At 41.7% G+C, this 24,686-nt stretch overlaps 1 protein-coding gene across 4 annotated transcripts in view; it reads right to left on the reverse strand.

The window, feature by feature from the left end:
• The window catches only part of CELSR2 (cadherin EGF LAG seven-pass G-type receptor 2), a 136,034-nt gene that overhangs the window by 11,902 nt on the left and 99,446 nt on the right, over positions 1-24,686 (reverse strand). For all 4 annotated transcript variants that reach the window (XM_073615956.1, XM_073615957.1, XM_073615953.1 and 1 more), the window contains exons 20-31: positions 22,520-22,703; positions 19,444-19,587; positions 13,562-13,733; positions 13,293-13,448; positions 11,562-11,691; positions 6,673-6,873; positions 5,447-5,621; positions 2,445-2,557; positions 948-1,027; positions 479-605; positions 284-400; positions 42-166 (exon numbers count right to left, since the gene is read on the reverse strand). In XM_073615956.1, coding sequence (XP_073472057.1) covers positions 42-166; positions 284-400; positions 479-605; positions 948-1,027; positions 2,445-2,557; positions 5,447-5,621; positions 6,673-6,873; positions 11,562-11,691; positions 13,293-13,448; positions 13,562-13,733; positions 19,444-19,587; positions 22,520-22,703 — 1,724 coding nt within the window. The remainder of the gene's footprint in view (positions 1-41; positions 167-283; positions 401-478; positions 606-947; positions 1,028-2,444; positions 2,558-5,446; positions 5,622-6,672; positions 6,874-11,561; positions 11,692-13,292; positions 13,449-13,561; positions 13,734-19,443; positions 19,588-22,519; positions 22,704-24,686) is intronic.

Below are 24,686 nucleotides of genomic sequence, written 5' to 3' on the forward strand. Positions count from 1 at the left end.
AAGGCTTTACATGCTTGCCTTATAATAGAACAGTGTCTCACCTGAGCAGGATTGGCAGGTAACAATGACTGCCTCTTGAAGGTATAGAACTGTGCAAAGAGCCAGTTGAAGAACCAAATGGCATATGATAGAGCTGACCATCTGCATAACTGTTATGTGGATGTGACTGTAACAGACAATTTATTGTATCATTAAATGCATAATATGCTGGAATTACAAAAAACACACATGCCACAGAGCAGAACAGAACTTAAAGAGAACAGAATCATAATACAGCAGTTACCGAGGTTAGGGTGGACTTTGTGGTGACACTAGGTTCATTCATCTTACGAACGCTGTGTTTAAGTGACCTGTGTACATCTTTGCTGAATATCACACTGATCAAAAAGATGAGAGGACCCTGCCAAGAGACACTGTTATTAGATGAATAGTCACCGGGCCTTGAAATGCACCTAGTTATAAGAAAAATCTTAATTACCTGAGCACAGACAACACCAGCATAAGTGTAATGTAGGAACAGTAGATCGCTGTTAACAGACAACAGAGCAAGAATCCAAGATACACTAACAAGAAGAAGCAGGAATATGGAACATCGGAGTCCAGATCTACGAGCAAACAACAGCAGATTCGAAAATGTTATGTTTGATAATTTGCTATACTGTTCGATACATGATTACAGTCATATAAAAAAGCTTGAAAAACAATTTCCATCATGTACATAAGTAAACCAAGCCTTGGCCACGTGGACCTGTGGCATTGTCCAGATTTTGCAAGGCTGAACTGCTAAATATGGAGAACAGGTTTAGCAACTAAATACAGACATAGGTTTGCTTTGGTTAGTGTACACTGTTGCATATGGATACAAAAGCTGTCCACCAAAGGGAATGAAGAGTAAATAGAAGACAATATTGAGAATGGACAGAGAGATAATAGCAAGTGGCACTTACGCTGTCCCTTTCTTTTGGAATCCTTTCCTCTGTGCTGCACAGGATGCACGCCCAGAAACAATGCAAAGAAACAGTCCAGTCTGTAAAAAATACAAATATTTCAACCTAAATAATTTTTTATACATTTTCTATTAACAACACTGCAGCACAGTTATATAGGTTTCCTCAGCAAGGCAGAGGTATTTTTTTATTTAAATTTACTAAGAGAATCGTTAAATGATATCTAAACCGAAACACACATTTATATATATATATATAGATAGATAGATAGATAGATAGATAGATAGATAGATAGATAGATAGATAGATAGATAGATAGATAGATAGAGATTTTCAGATATAAAAATTTGTTAGGTTCCGCGGTTAGGTGTAGGCTGGGCTGCTGCCTCCCCCCAAGGAGCTCCAACCGGAGTACCAATAGTAAAAGCTATATGGGTATAGGGGTGGGTGGTGCTTCCCGTCACCTGAAGAGTGCTCCTCCGCAATGGGTCACTCTTTCCAGGTGAATGTAAAATAGGTGAAAAAACACTGCCGTCACCTGAAGGGTAATCCTCCACAGTGAATCACTCTTTAAAGAATAAGTAGTAAGTGCTAAACTCAAAATAAAATAGATATCCTAACAGGTGTTCTCACCCTGTGTTTAAGGCAAGTTTATACAGATAAAGCCCTAATAATAGTACTGATTGCAAACTGGTGTATCAGCTTGCAATGTGACGAAACACGTAAGGTGGAGCTTGGTACCCACTCACGTAATGTCCGGTTGCAGAGCTCCAGTCAGTGGAACGCACGCCGGTTTGTACTGCAACCAAGCTATGCTAGCTTACACACTTGAATATGCCAAGTGTTTTTTTTTAAACTTAAAATTTTAATAATACCATCTGGATTTACAGTACAGTACCCATCTCTTTTGTCCATGAGTGTAACCTGTGGTTTACCACGAGGGAGGTAATTACTAAAATCGAATCTAGTGGGAACAGCTTACTCCCGGAGAGGCTCAAGGATCTGGATACCTCGTTACGTGCTGAGCTAATGAGGAGGTGATTGCCCTGAGAACTGCTACCACACTCACTGCATGCGATTTACCCCTGTAGGGCTGCAGAGATCTGGTGAGTGGGGAACTAAAGGGGAGCACGGAAGTCACCTAAATTGCTATATATTGCTTACTTGTACTTATAAGTAAGCCTAATTCTAGGCTTACCTATAGGTACAAATTACCCAGGAAGGTTTACAACCTCTAAGGAATTTGCTAGAAGCAATCTCCTTTATATAGGTAATTTTAGTAAAAGGCTGCTATGTTACAAAACTACATATACGGATTTACCAGAACACATTCTAAAAGCTGGACAACAGTACTGCAAGACAATTCTAATAAAAAGTAACTAGGTTGTTAGTGATGGGGTACAGTCAATGCTAGGACAATTCACCACAGCTTGATTATAGTGTCTCACTGAATCAAATGAGAAAGCAGCTAATTTAATATGGAGTAGGTTTCCTTACTGATATGACAAAGCCAGCAGGCCCTGCGAAGCTCCAGATTAATGTGTCAGATACAGAAAGCCAGCAGAAATCAGGGTTGCCATAACCTTCAGGGTCAAGCCCCACTGCCAGACCTAGGGGAATGAGGCATAAGAAGGTGATATATGAACAAAACAGCAAAGCATAATTCAAGATAATAAAAGTGTTTGTAATATGTACTGTAGAAATAAACCATTATTCATAGGAAGAAGAAATATTTAAAGCTCCCCGCCCTTCCTCCTCCTGAGGCATCTGGCAACAACCCCTTATCGGAACCCCCTTTATATAGGGGCTCTACAGCCTTCTAGAAGATTCTAAGGTCATGTGACCTAGGTTTCAAGGGTTCGCCCAGCCTGAGAGTTACAAGGCACCCTCACCTTGCACTGCCAAGATTAAAAAGGGGAGCCTTGAAACCTTTTCCTGGCTGCCGCAATCCCATGAGATTGGGATAATGGGGGGCCTTGAAACCCCTCTCCCCTTTTACTTTGCATTCTAAGACCAGTAGTCCTGCTATTTGCACACTGGATTGATAGTAGACATGTGCAATTTGTTTCGGTCCGAATATTCATTCGAACGACTTTTTGGTTATTTAGATCTATCCGAATGAAATATTAACAAAGTTAGTTGAAATTTGTTTTGTTTATTAATTTTCTAACAAATTCCAAATTTTCAGAATGATTAGAATTCGGATCGGTCGAAAAATGATCGACCGGTGTGAATTCTGTGTGAAGAATGGCTGGTTAAGGAAGGCCGGCTGCTGCGTCATTAACAACCGATGACTCATGAACAGACTACCCAACTGAGAGCTAAAATGTAAACAAAAGAATGCAGACAATTAAAAATGCAGAAAAAAAAACAGTGTGCCCCCCCCCCCCCCCCCATCCATACTAGGCCCTTCAGGTCTGGTGGGGATTTTAAGGGGAACCACAGCAAAATTAAAAAAAAAAAAACGGCGTGGGGTTCCCCACCAAATTCCATACAAGACCCTTGTCCGTGCATAGTACCTCTACTCATTTACCAAAAAGAAGTAAACAAAAAACTGACCTTGCAGATTCCATGCAGAAATTTTGCACTTGCAGAAAGATATTATTTTAAATCCAAAATTGAATGTCTACATTGAATTTTGGTATAATGAATATGTTTGGGTAGAACCCTTGAATGCTTTTTCCTTTCTTGACCAGAGATATAACACCCTGACTAAAAAGCTGAGACAAGGCGGCGAGGAGGCCCACTAGTATTTTGCGCATCGGAATTGGTACAGACGATTGGAATTTCCAATTGAAACTTTTTCCGACCGAAAAATTGAGAACCTTCTCTCAATCTTTTGCTGGCGGGAATTCGGCCAGCAAAAGTCCGATGGAGCATACACACGATCGCATTTTATGACCAAAAGCTCTCATCGGTCTTTTGCCAGCTGAATTTCCGATCGTGTGCATGTGGCATTAGATGGACTTGACCATAGGTGTGCGCAGCTTATTGCATTAGGGTGTGCATCCCAAACAGAAGCTCAAACACGCATCTCCTTTCTCAGACCAAGGCTACACACAAGGATTGCAGTGTGGGCGGGGCAGACACAGGGGGTGGGGGCTGGAAGGACCAGAGAGGATCGAGCCCTCTTTCCTCTCTTGTTTGGGAAGTGTGGAGTGGAGTGGAGTGGCAGGGAGTGGAGTGGAGTGGAGTGGAGGGGAGGGGGGTTTGGAAGGGGGGATTTTTACTGGCAGAGCATTGTTTAAGTGAAATCTACTCTCTAGATTCGGCCATGCTCCCCACTAGGTGCTGCTTACCTCCTATCCTATGACAGCAGAAGAGGCACTGGAGGGCAGGCAGAGTGCAGCTGTATCACTCCACCGCCTACAGTAAGAGATCACTTGCCGGAACTATAGAGGGAGCATCGGAAAAAACTGTCTCACTGGCAGCACTGTCACTGCCAGTGAGTGTCCATTAGCAAACCCAGCAGTTTTACCAGAAAAAAGCCCTGGCTGGCACGGGGGGGGGGGGGGGGGGGGGTTGGGGGGTGAATAATTAGGGTGTGCCCGCAGTTTTTGAGTTTAATACCATTTTAAGATCTACCAGATGAATTTAGCCATAATGGCATGTTGCAGGGCAGGGTCCGCAAGGGAGAACAAGGCCTTGGAAAGGGTTTCTAGGAATTTATCTACAGGATCTTTAAACGCTGATATGTCCTCCACAGGGGGTGTGAAGTCCTGTTATGATAGGAAATGGCTGGATCAACTACGGGGATAGACCAATTCTTAAATAACCCCTGCTCAATAGGATAGAGCCAAGTGAAATTCCTGGGAGGAGGAAACAATTATCTGAATTAGGCAAATCGCCATACACCACAGGGTGCAACAGGATAAACACCAGGAAGGTTTTTGCGGGTCCAGGCTCTTAATGGAACCCAGAATGGGTAAACTTAGAGAAAGACTGTTCCATGTCTGGATTGAAACTCCTCTGTTATGTATAAGAGATAGACTCTACTACCGTGCAGGGGGATTAGGGATAGGGTGAATTTGTGGCCCCTGCACAGCGGTGATGAGCTTCTCTCTAGATAAACAAGAGAAAGAAGCTGTGCCAGATGAAGTTAAAGGGGGGCCTGATGGTGTGGACTCAAGCAGGTGACAAAGATCTGGGACACCAGCATCAGTTTTGCTAGAAGGTACACTCAAGGCTGTTAGTGGAACACAAACTGGCAAGGCCTGAGAAACCGCCCACCATTATAAAACCAAAACAAACAGAAAAAGAAATTTGCTTCTGAAAGACTGATAGAAAGAGAGCGGTAGAGCTAGAAATTAGGAAAAGTGATGAGGGCAGCTTGATACATGTTGATCTCAGATGGCTTTAAGCAGTGCCAAAACTTTTATGTACTATTTGCCTCCTGAGCACCATTTTGCACAACAGATGGAGCATCTATTTTCTAGCAATGAATGACCAGCTTTAGATATATATATATAGCCAAGCCTGTATAACTGTTGTAGACTTACCAGTGATAAAGGCGGGTACACCCCAACCCAGAGCATAGTAGAATCTCATTGGACCAGTGTTGACATCTCGAACTTCACTCAGTCTGCGATATATGTGCAGAACTTCAAGAAAAACCCAAGAAAAGCAACACAGGGAGAGAAAATGGAGGAGGATAGCAATGATAGTGCATGCAAACTGAAACAGATGGATAATTTATAGACAGAAAGACAATGTACATGAAGCAAGTATGTAGGGCAAGGGCAGACATGAAAAAAGAAATATAGTGGGAAAAAAAATAACATGTCAGGGAGAAAAATAAAAAATAAAATAGTTTAATATACATTTTCAACACACAAACTAACTAAACTAAAGCATTTGTGCATCATTAACTGAGGTAGTTTATATAGGCTTCATGCACACTGGGTTTAAACTCTGCCTTTACAGGTGTTTGGCATTTATTTTTTCAGCCTGTAAAAGCACTGCTATGTAAGCCTATGTGTCCATGCACACATAGGCAATTACAGGCATATTAGAAGAGGAACATTTAAAAGCTGAACTTGCCTCAATGCAAGAAATGTCTAATGTTTGAGCATTAATGCATTCCAATGGCCAGAATAAATTAACAGTACAATGCCTAAACACCTGTGCAATACACAGCTTTTACCTCATTTTTCTAAGAAGCTTTTCTCCTGCCAGAAGGGCTAAACAGAAGCCCTGTGTGCACAAGGCCTAAAAGGACCAAATGCAAAAACAGCTACAATGGAAGTAAGAAGTCATGTCATACTCCAAGCACGTACAAGCTTTTGCAGATAATTACTTATGCTTCCATTATCCCAGATGGTTTTTGTGGAACACTTAAATTGTGCTATGGTCTACAGCAAAGGCTCTCAACCACTGGCACAGGCGACACTTCTTATAGGTTAAAATTGTTCTTTCTGGGTAGCTAGAAGCAACTTGATGTCCAATGGGAATCACAAACTGAAAACCTTAACGTAATAAAGTGATGGACCAAACCATAAAACCTACCTGCATAACTAAATATAATTGTGAATGTTTACCATCATCTATCTGCCTTAGCTTACTTGAAGCAAACTATTTTCTCACTGTTATTACTAAACTTTTCTTATATTAAATCTGAACTCCAGCCAGGAGGCAAAATGAACCATGTTATGCTTGACTCATATATACATATATTTTGTCTTATAAGAGCACACAATTTTAAACTGAGAACATATGCAATAGCTACCTCCAGGTCAGCCTGGTTGATACCCAGTATGAAGCTGAGCTGAGACAGGAAGAGAGCCAGTAGTAGGTTCCGATGGATGCTGTGTTGATTGAAACGCAGAGAACGTGGGATACACAGGAAAAGTAAAGTGAGAAGCAAAAAGCCCAGGGTTACACCTATGCAAGAGTACGTAATGATGCGCAAAGGAAGCACTTCTCCATTCTGTAAACAGATAAAGAATAACATTTTAAGATCAAATCCTAGACATGTTTCCCACAGGCTACTCACATGCAGAACATCATGGTCACTGAAAGGTGTTTATTGCTTTTTAATGCATTGGCTGGCTTACAGACTTGAGCTAAATGAAGAAGCAGTTAAGCATAACTGTAAAGCAGTGAGCCTAAGTGTGTAACAGACAGACATGCCTGCATCTGTACATACAATGTATAATTATATACTTAATCCATGGAAACAAAATGTTAAAACATTGGCACACACTAGTAAAATTATTGACATCATTTTCTAATTACAGTGGTTTAATTTATGCAGCAGGTCACCATCCCATAACATAGTATTCCTTTATTTTTTATTTTTTCATTCTTCCACTAAGGGAAACAATTTCGGTGCTTTCCTGGCGTTTGTAGACCTTATTATGACAAAATAATGCTCACTTTCACATCAAACATAATTAAGTGGGCCCATCACTAAAAAACAGATTTTTTAAACTCATCAAAAAATAATTTTGTTGTCCATTGAGGGACATAGAAAGTCTTTTGGGACTTGCACAAGGATTGGACACTAGTAAACAAAAAAAAAATGTAGGCCAGCCTAGGATGCCCCCTCCCACTACCAGTATGCAAGGCAGTACTGAGAGCATGATCATAAACACAGAGCTGTGGAATTTGCTTCCCTTAATGGACACCAAGAAAAGAATTCCTATTTTCCATTCTTGTTCATAAAGGGACTACTTTCAGATGTCCAAAAGTAGTACAACTGAGGGATGGCCAACACAGCTAGCAGGCCCTAGAAAACAACAGAGAACTAGGAGCTACAAGCAACTTAAGGAGTCGCCAGAATGACCTTGCATTCACAGATTAGGCCACAATGTACATGTGGTAGAAAATAAGGAAAATGTGAACAGAAGATAGCACTGCAAATCTGAAAAACAGACTCTTAATGTCAAAAAGCCCAAGAAGCACTTACAGATCTAGTAGAGTGGGTCTTGAAAAGAAAGGGTGGAATCTGATCCTTGAGACCATAAGCTGAATGATTGTCTGCCTGAGCCACCTAGAGTTGGTGGAATGTGAAGCTGGTGCTCCCTTACAGGATGCATCATGGATTGCAAAAAGGGAATCATTCTATTTGAAGGAAGCTGTGGTGTTGTGGAGCCAGACAAAGGGATGGAAAAACAATGTGTTGAATGAAGTGAAAGGCAGAAACCTCCTAGAATTGATACTAAAGGATATGTTTTTCACCCTTTAAAAATAAAAAACATGTTGTACTTACCTGCTCTGTGCAGTAGTTTTGCACAGAGCAGCCCAGATCCTCCTCCTTCTTCTTGAGTCCCTTCCTCCTGCTGAATGCCCCTACAGCAAGCAGCTTGTGTGTCCATTCAGACATGGAGCCACGGTTCTGCCCCGCCCCCTCTCTTCGCATTCACTTACTGACTTTGATTGACAGTAATGGGAACCAATGGCACGCCGCTGCTGCTTAAGCCAATGAGGGAGAGTCCCGGACATCCAAGACTGTCCTGCAACATCGCTGGATCGAGCTGGGGCTCATGTAAGCATTAGGGGGGGCTGCTGCACACAGAAGGTTTGCACAGAATACATTAAGATAAAAAACCTTCTGAATTTGCAATCATTTTAAGCAAAAAATAAGTCCTGGGCCTCAATGCAACCTTGCCCCTATGTAGAACTAAAAAGGGTTCCTTGCAGGATAATTAGACTACCAGTTCAGGCATTCATCTTGCAGACGTTATAGCTACAAAAAGCACCACATTGTGGGTGAGAGTGGAAAAAGGAAGGTCTCTAATGAGCTCAGACTCACAGTGCAATAGATGGGAGCTACATGTCTGGAGCTATGTCTATGTAACTATGTAACATGGGAGACCCCTTGTACAAAAGTCCTAATCAGAGAGTCAGAGGTCAACAGTCTCTGAAACAGAATGGAAAGGGCATAAACCTGACCCTTGATAGTGTCAAGAGCCACACCCTGGTCCAAACTCAGCTTCAGGAAGAAGAAGATTCATCCCACGGAGAAACTCCTGGGGTGGAGGCCCCAAGATTCACACCAAGTGAAGTAGGCCTTCCATGTTCGATGATAGAACTTGCCAGAAGTAGACTTCCTAGCTTTGCTAGCTTTTGGCATCATAGAAATTCCATACTCGGAGAGGCCTCCATCCTTTCAAACCTGGGTTCAACAGCTATACCATTAAAGCCAATGACCATGAAGGAGGATGGCAAATTGGTTCTTTGAGCAGAAATATTAATGATCTTGAGTCACCCAAGCAGCATCTGTCAGGAGACTTACTAGGTCAGTGTACCACATCTACCTCTGCCAGTACGGAGCAATGAGAATCACCGGAATGTCCCCAATCTAGATCCTGTGAGGCAGTTGAGGGAGGAATCTCAGGGGAGAAAAGGCATAGACCAGGGTGTAGTGATCCCATGCTGCCATCACAACATCCACTGCTTCTGCCTGAGTCTCCCTGTACCTCGAGACAAACCTGTCAAATCTGCTGTTGAACCTGATGTAGGGACCACTTCCCTGGGTCCAGGTACTGCTGGCTGAGAAAGTCTGCCTGCCAAGTTTCTGAGTCTTGAACGTATATGGCTGACAAGGCTGGAACATTAAGCTCTACCCAGGACAGTATGGAATCAACCTCTCGTCACAACCTTTGACTTCTCTCTAATGATTAGTGTATGCCACCACTGTGATGCTGTCTGACTGAGTCTGGATCGGATGACCTTCTGAGTGGATGGTCCAATGCTGTAGAGAAAGGCAAATTGCCCAGTTCTATGATATTCTATTATTTTTCCCTGGCCACAAGGCCAGGGAAAATCTGGTCCTCAGATGATATATATGAATCACTCTGTCCAGAAACCAGATCAACTTGTCTCATGACGGTAAAATGTTGCAGTGTTGAGGTCTGAAGTGAAACTGGACAAATGGAACTGCCTTCAAAGAGGCTTTGAGTGGATGTAGGACATTCATGCAAAAGAAGAGTCAGACAACTCCTGCACTACAGAGAACAAACCTGAGGACAGAGCATCAGAAGTTTCTCCTATGGTAGGCACACTTTGCCTAAGCTGTGTCTGGGACTAGACCCAGATACTCCAAATGTTTACTTGGTTCCATTAAAGATTACTGAGGATTCCATTCAAATCGCTCCAATGTCTGAACGATCAACTTCATGTTGTTCAAATGAGCCTGGACTGACTGTTCCCTCAACATTAGGGATGCCGTGATAATACAGCAAAACTAGTACAGGGGCCAGTACCCCGAGACAGCGAGAGGCTGAAGGGCAGTGCCACAAACTGGTATCATAGAGAGAGCAAACAGCTTGTCAAGATGTTTTCGATCTCCATACAGACACAGTTGGAAATGCAGGTACAAAAGGTAAAGTCTGAAGCCTTAAAAGTGTTAGATGACTCAAGACTGGAAATAGCACTGGTGGAAGCAACAGACTGGTCCTTTAACTTTCAGAGACATGTGCACTGCATTAATCAGAGCCGACGCAGTCTCCTTTAATTCAGTGATTTGGGTCATAGAATCTTGCATACCATGGTAAAAACCGAGAGAAGACCAACAGAACCTAGCAGAACTCAGAGGACTGAGTAGACTATAAAAGCACAAGATAACATCATTCTAGGCTGCAGACTATAGCAGTGGATGGACTCAGCAAGATAGTGCCTGTCCCAATCTTGAGCCTTTGAGAAAGCCCGGAGGGGCGAAATGCGTCAGCTGGGCGGGACCTTTATAACGTCTGGGAGGAGCTAGGCACTATCTTGTCCATCTACTGCTACTGTGTATATGCAGACTGTGATCTGACACGTTTATGTGTCTCTACAAATTGTGAGTGCTATATATTTCTTCCTCTCAATAAATACTACTGGCAGTATTACACTATTTGGATCTTCTTTGCACATTTTTCTTGAGACACCTATGCAAGAGCTACGGAGCATTGATATGAGAGCAGGATGCTGCTGTTCTGTTGCTTGAGTTACAAGAGTGCTGTTGGCCACCTTGAGAAATTAAGGGGTCCTCTGCACCAAGTGAGGAAACACCCGATTGAGTACTTGGGTGACACTTTCAGTGGCATTGTATGGTGGAAGATATCAGATGGCATGAAAGGATTTGCTTTGTGGCACATGAAGTTTGGTGATTGCTTATGGACACCCAATAAAAATTATGTATGGGACTATCTTTCATGTTTAGGAATACTTCACTTATGATTGGATTGAGTTTTTGGGACTTTTGTCACCATTTACTGTTCAGTATTGCACGATACATATTGCTCTCCGATTTGATGACAATATTCACATTTTAAGTTAAAAAGTGCTATTTGTTATCAAGGAGTGCTTCACTGTTGTTGTAATATATTTTTTAATAAATGTCCATTTGAAAAAATATGATTGGGTTTTTTTTTGAGTTTATAGTTTTAAAATTGAAATTTCATATGCTCTTTCATTGTGTGTAAATTTCAGCTTGAGCTACTCAGCTCCGTTAACAAACCTTTTAACAATAAGTAGAAACTGGAAAACTGCCTAAATCAACCCCTTTTGGCAACATGCAAAATACTACGTATTCATATGCAATGTAGTTTTTGTGGTTTTGACCCAAACAAATAGAGACAATGTACACTAAACCACAATACACTCCCCTTAAAACAAACCTAACTCACTCACCTCTCTTCGTGACATATCCATTAACACTGCAAAACTGGTCATGTGATTGCACTGGCAGCTAATGTGTGTTTCGTTGCGAAAAACAAGCTCGCAGCCCCGAGCTGACCAGCCACCCCCTGGTGTGGGTAACCTGAAAAATTATTATAGATATTTTCAAATTCTATGAAATGAAAATGAAGATTGTACATTTAAAGTACAGGTACATGTATTATACAATTTAAATGTGGGTGGCTATATATAGCCTGAATCCATGGACTAAGCAAATGATCGAACAAGGACCAAGACATACAGGCCTTTCCCTAGGGGCAATAATGGGAATTTACACTTGTTTTGAGTAAGACATCACTACAATAATGGCCGGCTTACAGTGTATTTGCACTTTAGAAGCCAAATTGGGATAACACCTATACTTTTATTTAAAACATGTTCACATACACATAGCATAACTTGAAAAAATATTCAAAAAATTGCAGCTTACCTTTTAGACACCCTTTTCTGGAAACTCTAGCACTGAAAAATCCTACTATTTATATTTGTTTATGGGGGGTGGGGCATAGAACTGTGCTTGCCATAATAAACCCTGTCTATAATCTCAACCATTGTAATCGAGATTTGAACACTGTCCCAACAAAGGGTTAAATATTTCCAAGCTGGGCTTGTATGTTAATAAGAAGAAGTTCACCCCATTCCTAAATCTTTCTACTTGGACATGTAAAACTGAAATTGTTAAGAAATGCTTGCAGTCAATCATGACACTTTCTAAGAGACACCTAAAAGATAAGAAATATAGAAAAAATAATAAAGTCAAAACTGTAGGCAAAACTTTTTTTTATAACCCTTGTCATATTTTTTTTCATCATATGTGTTACATTCCTGTGTCCCACAAACATGAAGTGAGAGGAAATCCCTGGAAATTAAAGTGATTGTAAAGGTTCAGTTTAAAAAAACAAACAAACATGTCATACTTACCTCTGCTGTGTAGTTGCTTATGCACAGAGTGGCCCCCGATCCTCTTCTTCTGGGGCCCCTCTGCGGCGCTCCTGGCTCCTCCTCTTCTTGAGTGCCCCGCTGGAGAAGCGCTCTCTGACGGGACACCCCCCCGACGCCTACGTCATTGGATTTGATTGACAGCAGCGGCTACTATCAATCTATCCAATCCGGACATGAGACACCGGCCGGAGCTGGTGTGCTCATTCCCGTCGTTAGAGTAACGGGGCTCAGGAATGTATAAGGGGGGCTTGGGGGCGCTGCTTCAGTAAAGAAGGTTTTTCACCTTAATGCATAGAGTGCATTAAGGTGAAAAATGGTGATGGTTTACAACCCCTTTAAGGGAATCCGTTGGGGACCTCCAGGGTCACCAGATCCAGTGTCCCTATTGGAAGGGTTCCCCTCTATTGCTTTTCTTTATTCACTATTACTTTCACTTCTTTAATGATAATGGTAAACAGGACAAACAGAGAGGGTGAATCTCGCCAATGGGGGCATAGACAGCAATAAAACCTGACAGGGGTTCTAATCCCTCTCCACTCTGTCTGAAACGAGAGAAAAGTTTTTTTTTGCCTTTAGTTATACTTTAAGGTATGCTGAATGGTAACACATAAAAATAAAGTGGGGTTTTCGCAAATTTGACTGCAAACGTGGAAATACACTTGAAGCCACTCAGATGAAATACACTTATTTCGCAAAGGGAAACTTTATAAAGCGGACAAATTCTGACAAATAATTACTTACTGGAGAGAGTGATTCCAATGCACACAAATTGGTTTGGAACGTTCTTGTGTTTCTCGAAGTCTGAACTGCACTGTGATTGGTTGATCCAGTGCCCCATCTGCTTCATGAATATAAATGCTCACCACTGGAGAATTTATTACAGGACGTTTAGGCACCCTAATTAAAAAAAAAATTGGACACATAATTTGAATGTCGATTTAAATTAAAAAGGTAAAGCTAAAAACGCACAGCATAAAAGCTGCTCTACTGGTTGTATTTGATGTCTGTACCTGAGACTTCTTTTGTCTGGATCCCATCTTTCAGGTAGTAAAGTCCCAAGGCCATGATATATTATAACAGTTACCACAGCTTCAGAATCCCTTTGTGCACCTTCTTTCCATGAAACTTTGTCCCTCTTTGCTCTGTTTTGATCAGAACGATCCATATGTAGTTTGTCAGTGCCTTGTAAAAAAATAGATTAAAAAAAATTACAGTTAAGCATTAAAGTTAGCAAGAGTGTAAAAAATGGGAACGATTAATGAGCAATTAACAACATACTTTATTCTTATAATATAAAATGACACAAAGAAGTGAAAGCAAGCATGCAGGTCAAGTAAAACCAAACTGTAAATCTCATCTGCCTTGTGACCATGCTGACCCTCTGCTTTCAATGCTTACCGAGTCATTGACCCAGAACTAGCATTTAGATCAGGAGACCCTGACTTTATCGGGTTCATAATTCTTCCAGTTCAGTGACTCAGGAGATCAGTCTAACAGTCAGGCAACTAACAAGTTAAAAAGAAGCATAGCTATGGCAGTCTAAGTATTTTTTTCTTGGGCCAGGTTTCCTTTATAAAGTAGAAAGCAAAAAGCTTTTTTCCTGCACATACAGTAATGTGAGCACACATACATCAAACAAAGGAGAACAGCAGCCTGAAGTGCTTGGGTCTAAGGACCATATGGGCTTAATGACAGCAGCAACTTTTGTGTGGTATGATGTCAGATATTCCCAGAAGGACACTAGACCTACAGTAGCATCTTAGCCACACTATCATCAAGGTTGAGATTTAAGTGTACCTCTAATAATATGCCATTTCACATAACCTGCAACATGTTCAGAAACCAAAGTGGTTTAGTATACTGCACAAGAACAACGGTACATGTTTCTTCCTTCATCAGTTACGACTAATGCGAAGTAAATGATTAATATTGATTCCTGGAAAGGTGTTTATTTGCTAAGTGAACAAATAAACAATGGGTCCAGGTGACCAGACATGACAATGATCTCATGTTTTAATCAATGACTTATAAAAAACTAGCCAAAAATGGGTGTAAGATTTGAGAAAATAGTCTAAAATCAAACAGGTTCAAGGGAAGAAAATGACCAAATAATGGGGCAACAGCAATATAAACCTGCTAGAGCAGGGATATGCAATTAGCGGACCTCCAGCTGTTGAAAACTACAAGTTCCATCATGCCTCTGCCTCTGGGTGTCATGCTTGTGACTGTCAGAGTCTTGCTATGCCTCATGGGAGTTGTAGTTCTGCAAGAGCTGGTGGTCCACTAATTGCTTATCCCTGTGCTAGAGGTTATATACTTTCCCTGCTCAACTTACAACTACAATACAAGTTTGCCTTCATTTCCACTCTAATTTTCCATTCAAGTGTCAGTCAGATCAGTCAGGTGGTAGAAATGCTAACCTCAGAATTGTAATTGCTAAGGCAAGCCACAGATTATGCAATTTTTTTTCCTTCAACCACGGGTCAACAAAGTCAGCGGGAGATTTCCCTGCTGTCAGAATACAATGTTCATTGCTGGCAGTGATTAAACAGAAAAAAAAATCGTCTTCAGTACAACCAGCCTGCCCATAGATTGATTGAAATTTGTCTGGTTCATTTGCTGAGGTTCAATTTGTCTAAGGCTGGCCTAAAGTGATTGTAATATCTTGTTTTTTTTCCAATAAAAATAATAAACATGTTATACTTACCTGCTCTGTTGCATTGGATTTGCACAGAGCAGCCGAGACCCTCCTCTTCTTGCGTCCCTCTTCTGTGATCCTGGCCCCTCCCTCCTATTCAGTGCCCCCACAGCAAGCTGCTTGCTATGCGGGCACCCAAGCCGAGTCCCAGGTTCCTGTGTCCATTCAGACACGGAGCCCCGACCGCTCTCTGGTGCCACTGCTGTGTCTCAGCCAATCAGGAGGGAGAATCTCGGACGGCTGAGACACTCGTGGACATTGCTGGACAGGGAGGGGCCTCAGGTAAGTATTATGGGGGCTGCTACACACAGAAGGCTTTTTATCTTAATGCATAGAATGCATTAAGATGAAAAACCTTCTGCCTTTACAATCCCTTTAAATCTCCATAAATAACAAATGTATGGAGGTGTGAAGTAAAAAAAGGAGCTCCCATTGTGGACTTTATTTTAAAAAGGTACAGTATACTTGTTGTGAGTCTGTCATCTTGACCCTAATGAGTTGTAAACTTAAAGTAATCACAACAGATTCAGACCCTGAGCCTGTACCTTTAATAAGAAGTCATTGTTACCAACTCCCATAATTCTGTCCTTGCAGTAATCAATATTTCCATCACAATTAAGCACCAATTAGTTTTTTATCTGATCTATTCTAGAACAATATAACTAAAATAACCTGACAATCAATAAACAGAGCTGCTACGGAAGAAAGGGGGTGAATTGTATCTCACTTGTTTGTAGATATAGGAAAGGAAATGAAAATCAGACGTCTGATGGTATAGCAAAAATTTTCTGGGCCCTTATGACTTAATAGATTTGTGTATCTTACATTTCAGTCATTAATGTCTCCAGATATACGACTTTTCATTAACCTTGCAATGGTAAAATATATTTTTCTTTTCTAAATAAAAAATAAGATAACCATTATTTACTCCCTATTTTTCTGTACATTTTCTCTATGCTGAATTGCCACTGAATAAAGTCCTTTGTAATACTTTGGCACTGAGATCTCTGGTTTAAATAGACTTAGGTAATGCTTCAATTCTCACTCGCCTTGATAGCTGTCCCATGACAGCCTGAACTACAAACAAGGAAATTAAAGGCTTTTCAGTTTTACAATCAGACCATGACATTGTTTAGGTTTTTTTTTTTTTAACACACCACGAAGCACCATCCTTAGAACGTACCTATTATTCAACTGTAGGTATTATTAGGAATTAGTTATATATTATGTAAGGATCAGTACACTATGGGCTCACACTAGGTGTGTCGAGTTGCCTAGACCTGAATTGATCAACGCAGGCTCAGTGCAAGGACACTAAAAAAATGACTGTACTCCATGTGCCTTGTTCACAAAATACAGATGCATAGGTGTGCATTGCAAAAAAGCAGCATGTCTGCATTTTTATGAAGTGCAGCACACAACGCCGCGTTCAAAAGCACGTCAGCGTATAACAACGCATTATTGTGCATAGATGTAAAAATGCTTGCGGCAAGCATGCAGAATGTACAACAATGCACAATATGTGCATCATAACACACGCCCAATGGTGTGAACAGGCCGTAAGCTATAACCAGGGCTGTATTCCCCAAAATGGCACTCATGGGTCAGTGCCTAGAATAGTGTTAGAACGAGCAGCACTAAGCTCACAATGTAGGACATTCAATAACTTTTTCCTTATTGCTTTGCTTCTTCTGTCCAGATGTGTTCTTTGTATGCATGCAAGTGGGCTGTGTGTACAAGAAAAAGGGGAAGGGGAACAGGTAGATCTCTCTTGTAATGAGTACAGGGGATAAAGCTGTATGCACTTGTAGTGCTACTCCTGTAGATGCCACAGGAATGAATGGCCAGGTCTTCCCAACTTCAGCCTCACAGCCAGGCACACAACAGGCTCATTCACTCTTTCTCCAAAGATCAGTCTAGGGGATGTTGTTTTATTTTTTATTTTTGGAGAACTTGGACAGGGATGAGGGTTTTGGTGGGATACTCCAAGAATAAGAACTATGTACAATTGAGGACTTAATCTTCCTTTTAGTGTAAGTAGTATTAAAGCCAGTAGAGCAAAGTCCCTTTAAGTAGTAAAGTAGCTGGACAGAACTCTTCAGAACACCAGCTGGTGTCCTCTATAATAGACCCAAAGCTGACTATCCTAGGCACCAGAGGGGTAGCTAGAGCGCAAGGTCCCCAAGATCCGGCAATGTCTGTACTCACGAGGCCCAAGGACAGATGGAAGCCTCCTTCCAATCTTCCAAGCGATGCCCTCCAGTGATACAAGACAGATCTGTGGCAGACAGCTCCCCTCTGTCAGCTTCTTCTAAGCACCCGGGTTTCTGAATTCCTCCCTCAGGTCACCCACCTGAGGCCTCCACATGGCAGCCTGTGCCTGAGAGGGCAGCATGCCCACCTCAGGCTGGACTCTTCCACACTGGGACAAGACCCAGAGCTCTGTGTGATCTAAAAATAAATACAGTCTCCAAGCCCACCTTCAGAGCCTGCCTCTTTGGGATAGGATAGGGCTGTATCAATATTAACGTGCATAGCTCCACACCTATCATCCAGAAACTTCTCAAGTCGCCTGGATACAGAGGGAGCTATCCAGTAGACTAGCAGTAGCACAGCACACAGATTAGGCATGACTAGACAATTGCAGCTCAGTAGTACAGTCAGCCAAACTATGTTTTTACCTGATTACAGTGTGGCAACTAAATTTACCTGTCAAAAACAACTGTAACATTTCTCTAACTACCCTAGCACTTACCTAGGAGGGCGCTACATACTAGGGGTACTGGAGGGTAAGCTGTGTATACTGGAAAGCCAATCTCTCTTCCGATAAACTGTATGTACAGGTTGTATGAACGCATTTGGGGAATACATGTACATGCCTGTGGTTTCCTGGGTGCAGAAAGATGAAAGGATTTGCACACTAGAGCAGATTTGTGTTGCAAACTGTGTGCATGAGCCCTAAGTCATAAATAATGTACAAAAATTACTTCTGCACTTACTACAGAAAACATTTTCTCTTTGAAGCTCAACACTGGATACAAAAACTTCCAATTAAATATATACCAAATGAATCAAAAAGGATATAAATCCACTTTGTGTGCACCAAATGCCTTTGCAAACCAGATATTACCCTATATATTACCCTATAAATGTAGCAGTAACATTATAATTGTGCAGGCCCACCCATTTGAGGCCGCCTGCAGAAAACTTTAGGGGGGCCAGTCACAATGCACAAGGAAAGAAAGCAGCAGTGATCTATATCTATACCAGTGGTCTCCAAACTACAGCCCTTTGCTTGCCTTTAACTGGCCCCTGGGGCACTAATACGAGACACTATTTCTCTCACTGACAATGGGGCATAATTCCTACTACCGGACACCAAAAATGGGGCACTATTCCTCCCCCTAATATCAATGATGGGGCACAGTTTACTCCCACTGATGCCAGGACAATTACCCACTGGCACAGTCTGGCACCCCTAAAGTTTGAAGGACAGTTCACTGGTCCTTTGTTTAGATTTACAGGGGTCTCCAAACTATGGCCCTCCAGTTGTTCAGAAACTACAATTCCCATCATGACTAGTCCTGTCTGCGAATGTCAGAGTTTTACAATGCCTCATGGGACATGTAGTTCCACAACAGCTGGAGGGCTGTAGCTTGGAGATCCCTGGTTTAGAAAGCTTGGAGACCCCTGATCTATACTACAAGAAACTCATGCGTAGAGGCAAATCACAGGAACTGTTTTATACTGGATTACTGCACAGATCTGAAAAATATACACAGATAAGATGAAAATTCAAATAAGAGTACTTATCTCCTGCCATTTTTTGCTTTAACCCAGATTTCAACTTAGGGCTCATTCACATGGGTGCAGAGCATACAGCGCGAAGAGCCGTTTGTTTTTGGACTAGCGGGGAGCTGCATGCAGGCAGTCTATATAAGCGAATTAAGACACAGTGGCTGTACGGACTCACCCACACATGCCTAGTTTAACAGGTATACAAGAATGGGTGCATAGCCCCGACACCTGTGCATGACCCTGGACAAAAAAGACATAAAATAAGTTTTCCACCAGAGATGCAATGCAAATTAACTAGTGCCCCTTAGTTGTTATAGGGCATTCTCCTGCTGCACAGTTTTCTCCTGGAGCATAAAGTTCCACTTTAGCATTTTTTGTCATGTTATCACTGCTTACCATTGGTATTCTGGGTCATGAAATTAGTGTTTGGAAGAATCAGTGCAGTTTCCTGGTCACTCGGCTTTTCTCCACGTAGTGTCTCATACTGTGGTAGTGTGACACCAGCACAGTTTTCCTTATCTAAACGTGTCACTGACACAACTGTTGGGAAAGATGAATACAATCATTAATTGAAAGGAAGCATATAGTCACTTTAATGTTTTTTTCTCTTAAGATATACTATATGTAAGGCAACTTTATGTACATGTTTTAAGTGTGCATTTTGTTTAACCACCACAATTCCAGCATGTTAAACCCCATTCCTTCCCATTTTCAGTGCTGTGTTAGTTTGACTGACACTTACTCAGTCATGTAGCACTGATCCCCAATGATTTGTATATTACTTTGTATAACAGATGGAGCTTTCTTTTAATGGTATTTAATCACCACTTTTTTATTTTTAATATAATTTTAATTAAAAAAAAAAAATAGGACTACAAAGTTTGATAAAAAGAAGAAAAAAGCAGTTTTTCTTACATTCCTTACTTTTTGTTATAAGACAAAAATACCAGGACCCTTTTTTTGCCACAATTTAAATGTCACCCACTGAAACCCAGTACAAGTCTTCCAGTGGAAAGTACTCTGAAGGATGAAATTGCATTGCACTGAAATTGCATTTTGTGCAATGACTAGATGTCATGGATAAACCCAAAGAACTTTATCCCCCCGACAAAGATTTCAGAAATCATTGGTGGCTCTTGTCATTTTAACCTCCCTTCAACCTTCATCATTGGTGGCAACAGGCACTTTAAAGGTCCCAGAACAATCCTGCAATGTTGGAGGTCAGTGGCCTCCTAACCTCCCCCCACCTTCACAGCTGCCTTCTGCTGCAGCCTCCTCCTCCCCCTCCTCCATTGTGAGAAAAAAGGAAGGGCCAGGTTATCCAATGTAAAGAGTACTACAATTTACATCTGTGATTGGCCATTAGAGCGGCCACAAGGCACAGAGACACTCGCTCCTTTACGCTCTTCGCTGTCTAATGACAATATAAACAAACCACTTGACACTATCGGATACCAGCGGCTGTTTTACATGTTAGGGGGTGGTTATGAGCCTGATGACCCTTAGGAGCAATATTGCATAGCACTGAAAGCAGGATGTTGGGCATGCATATGTAATGAGCATATATTGCAGCCACCATATTTTCCATACATTCTTGATTTAGAATGTAGTATTCTAAAAGGTAATGCAGCATACATCAAGCATGCTAGGCAAGGGCAATCATTACAGGAAATATAGTTGGCAAGGTAAAGTATAGTGCAGCCCTCAAAATTTCCACTCGCCTGCTCATATTAGGCAGGTGAAAATTAGCTAAGGGTGAGTGTGGAGCCTGAATCAGAGGAAGGCAGGCGCCGCCGGCAGGTGGGATTAAATGGGAGTCGATTCTCCTACCAGTGATCAGCCAGAAAAATGTGGGGAAAGGAAAGGAGAGGAGAGGAAGTGGAGAGCCAGCTGGATCAGACAGAGAGGGTAACTCCGCTGTCAAACAAAGTCCAGCCTCCTGGACTGGCTCCTATGATTGACAGCACACTGGTCCAATGCCGGGAAATTTAAGTAGTGTGACGTCTATCATAGGAGCTGGTCCAGGACCAGTGCACAAAGCAAGGGGTCCCAGGCAGGACTTTGTTTGACAGCAGCTGGCTTTTCAGATAAAAGCTGTGTCACAAAAGGTGATCCCTACTCTGTGTGATCCGGCCAGCTCTCCTCTTCCTCTCCCTTCCCCACAGTTTACTGGCCAATCACTAGAAAAAGAATTGGCTCCCATAAGGCTGCATTGATGGGCACTGATGAGGCTGCATTGATGGGCACTGATGAGGCTGCATTGATGGGCACTGGCGAGGCTGCACTGATGGGCACTGGCGATGTTGTTGATATTTATTTTTGTAACTTAATTCTGCATAAAACATTTAACAGTGTAATTTCATGAGATAATTTACTAGCACATGTTTAGGGGCAGAATTAGGAGCGGGGCAAGGTAGGTGTTGGTTGGGGCAACTGGTGGTGAGTACCTCTTAAGGCCTGGCTAATAGCTCAGGACTTGACATTTTGAGCCCTGGTATAGTGGTTTAGATAGTCATGACCTGACAATAATGTCTTCCATGTGTACCATGCATGTATGAGTCAATGCAAAACTTTGCTTTGGATGAGAAATGTTCAACTTGATTTGGTCGAGGAGTCTTAGATATTTCAGATGCAATGGTTTTAACATTTGAGGTAAATGGGCGGTGGTGGGGGAGGGGGGAACTGTCCCCTCTATGGGATGGTGAATTAGAAAAGAGGGGGAGCAGTCTAAGGGGGAAGCCAACTGGAGGGAGAGAGGATTGTTATTGGAGGGGCAACTAGATATTTACACTGCTATCTGGGGGAAAGTGGGAGCGAGAGATAGTGCCAAGTGGTATGGAATTTCAAATCAGTACCTTTAAATATAGCTGGTTCTCTGAGGTGTTTTATATTATTGACATGGTGGAACCATTGTTGTATTATAGGTGTGGCTGGGCTTTTTTATGACGCAGGGATGTAGGAGCATGCAACACTGATCAGGTGGCTTACAATGGAGTTTTGTATGTTTTAAATGTAGTCTATTATGTTGGAGTGGGAAGAAGGTTGGTTCCTTTAGGCTTGATGCATTTAGTGAATTTTTGGGTGATGGTGTGGATCGGAGTGCAAAACAATATGCAGAACTGGGCAAGTCCAAAAATGTGGAACATGTCTCCAGTTGAGGAGCCATACAAGCAGCTGTTGCCAGGGACTGTTGGATAAATCAAGTGTAGCATACTAGGAGTTCTGTCTGATAGGGAGTCCACCCTATCCAAGGCCTTTCCGGCACCAACTGAGGATGAAGCCTAGAGTGGTCCTTGACAGGGCTGAGTGAATAATTTTAATGGCCATGTTAGTGGGTATGGAGTGCTGCAAGCATTGGATTTCTTTTCTATAGATCTGTCAGTACTGTTTTAATAGCACTGACTGCTGTGTCTCCAGATAAAATTCTTCTTTTTTTTTATATATATCCATACACACTAATCACCATACGTACCAATGTTTGGTGTATTAATAGTAAAAGGGTTCAAATACGTATGCTTCATATTACGAGCCACATTCTTCATGTAGGTTTCATAATGTTTTAACAGGAGTGCAGTGCCAGCTTCTGAAGCCTGGATGATGGCCCAGTGTTCTTTGGTATCAAGATCAAGAAGAAAACTCCCAATTTTAACAACATTCTGGTAAAAGAAGGCATGAAAAATATGAATGACGTCATGCTTTAAAATTATTTAGGAATAAAATACTGTGATAAAAATTCTTACACCTACCAGACATACAAATGAATAAACCTGCACTTTTTCTGGTAATTGATAAAATTATTGCCTGATAATGACTCTAGAGAAAAAAATGCAAAATAAAAAAAAAAAAAAAAACCTTACTTTGCCTTGTTCTACTCTCCTATTCCACAGGGAAGACAAGAGAGACACAGAAGGACTGGCTAGAAAACACAGCTTCTCTCTTCGACCTCTGCCTTTTTATTTTTCAATTTCAGAGGGGAAAAACATTTTATTTTGGCGTGGGGTGTTCTGATATGAAAATTACAACCAGCTTTCCTATTTGAGGGCCTGGCCTTTCTGTCAAGGTGCACGGAGCCTAAAACTGGTGGTATTCAGTTAAATAATGTCCATTACTATAGCACCTCTACAATATAGCTGCCCATCTCCCAAAAAAACAACCATTTTTAATGTGTTGAAGTGGACATAAAATCACAAAGTTAACAGGTATAGTTCCATGGGTGGCCATTTTTCCCCACAAAATAGCCAAAATGCAGATTGTGCACTTCTTAGTTACAAGCAGACTAGACAACCTTCTGCCTGCTCAATGCATTTTGTGAGATTAAGGCTGGGTTCACACCTCCGACAGATGCTGCTCGCAGCAGGGGTCCGGTGCGTCCCTGTTCTCCATTTAAGGGACGAATCAGGGATGAATTTTTGCCTGAATTCAGCCCTGAAACAGAGCCAAAGATGCACATCGTTCCCATGCAAGCCGCTCCGCAGCTGCAACGAAGATATGTCAACCGGTAACCATAGAGAGCCGATCACAAACTCCTGTCATGTGAATTTGATGTGGGGAAACCGGCATCCAATTTGCATAGGTGTGAACCCAGCCTGAAAGGCTAAATGAGTTTGTTACATCCATATTTAGCGTAGTTCATACATTCACAGAGATCTGTGAATGAATGAACTACAAGTCCCAGAAAATGGGGTATGGCTGGAGAAACTACACAAGATACAGCACCTCATCCCAGAATATCGAAAAGAAAATATAGGGGTATGGAGGGATTATAACGGTGCCAAAAGAAAATAGGTATATTTTTTGTATATTTTTAAATATATCTATTTACCTATTTTCTTTTGGCACCGTTATAATCCCTCCAAACCCCTATATTTTCTTTTTGAACTACAAGTCCCATCTACACTGTGGTAGTTCTCAATGAAACATGAGTGTGGTGATTAGTATACTTGTAGGCCAATGACACTACCTCCAGCTTTCCAACTACAAGCCAATACAAAGGTACTGGCAAAGAGCTGGAGGAGGAGTTTTGCAAGAGTTTGACATTGCACCCACAATCAATGCAATGCATTGCAGGCTCCTGTGACAAAAGGCACTTTTTTCCTGCGAAAAAAATGTGGATTTATTTTTATTTTTTTTTTAATAAAACTTTTAATGTCTTTATGCATTATCCTTTTTATTTTAACAGAAAACAATCTTTCATAAAAAAAACGTTGAATCTCTTGATCCATTGAGCACAATCTTTTTCACAGAGCTACACCAGTGGTCTCCAAACCCTTTGCTTGCCTTTATCTGGCTCTTGGGACACTATAATTCCTCCCACTGACACCAACAATGGGAAACTATTCCTCCCACTGACACCAACAATGGGGCATAATTCCTGTCGCTGACACCAACAGTGGGGGCACTATTTCTCCCACTGATACCAATGATGGGGCACTATTCCTCCCACTGATACCAACTGTGGGGCACAGTTCCTCCCACTGATACCAAGGATAGGGCACTATTCCTCCAACTGACATCAATGATGGGGCACTATTCCTCTTACTGTTACCAAATATGGGGCATGGTTTACTCCAACTGGACACCAGGACATTTTCTACTCCCGCTGGCCACAGTCTTGCCCCTATACAGTCTGAAGGACAGTA

Source organism: Aquarana catesbeiana, linkage group LG02 (assembly GCF_042186555.1).
Source record: "Aquarana catesbeiana isolate 2022-GZ linkage group LG02, ASM4218655v1, whole genome shotgun sequence".
Lineage (NCBI taxonomy): Eukaryota > Metazoa > Chordata > Amphibia > Anura > Ranidae > Aquarana > Aquarana catesbeiana.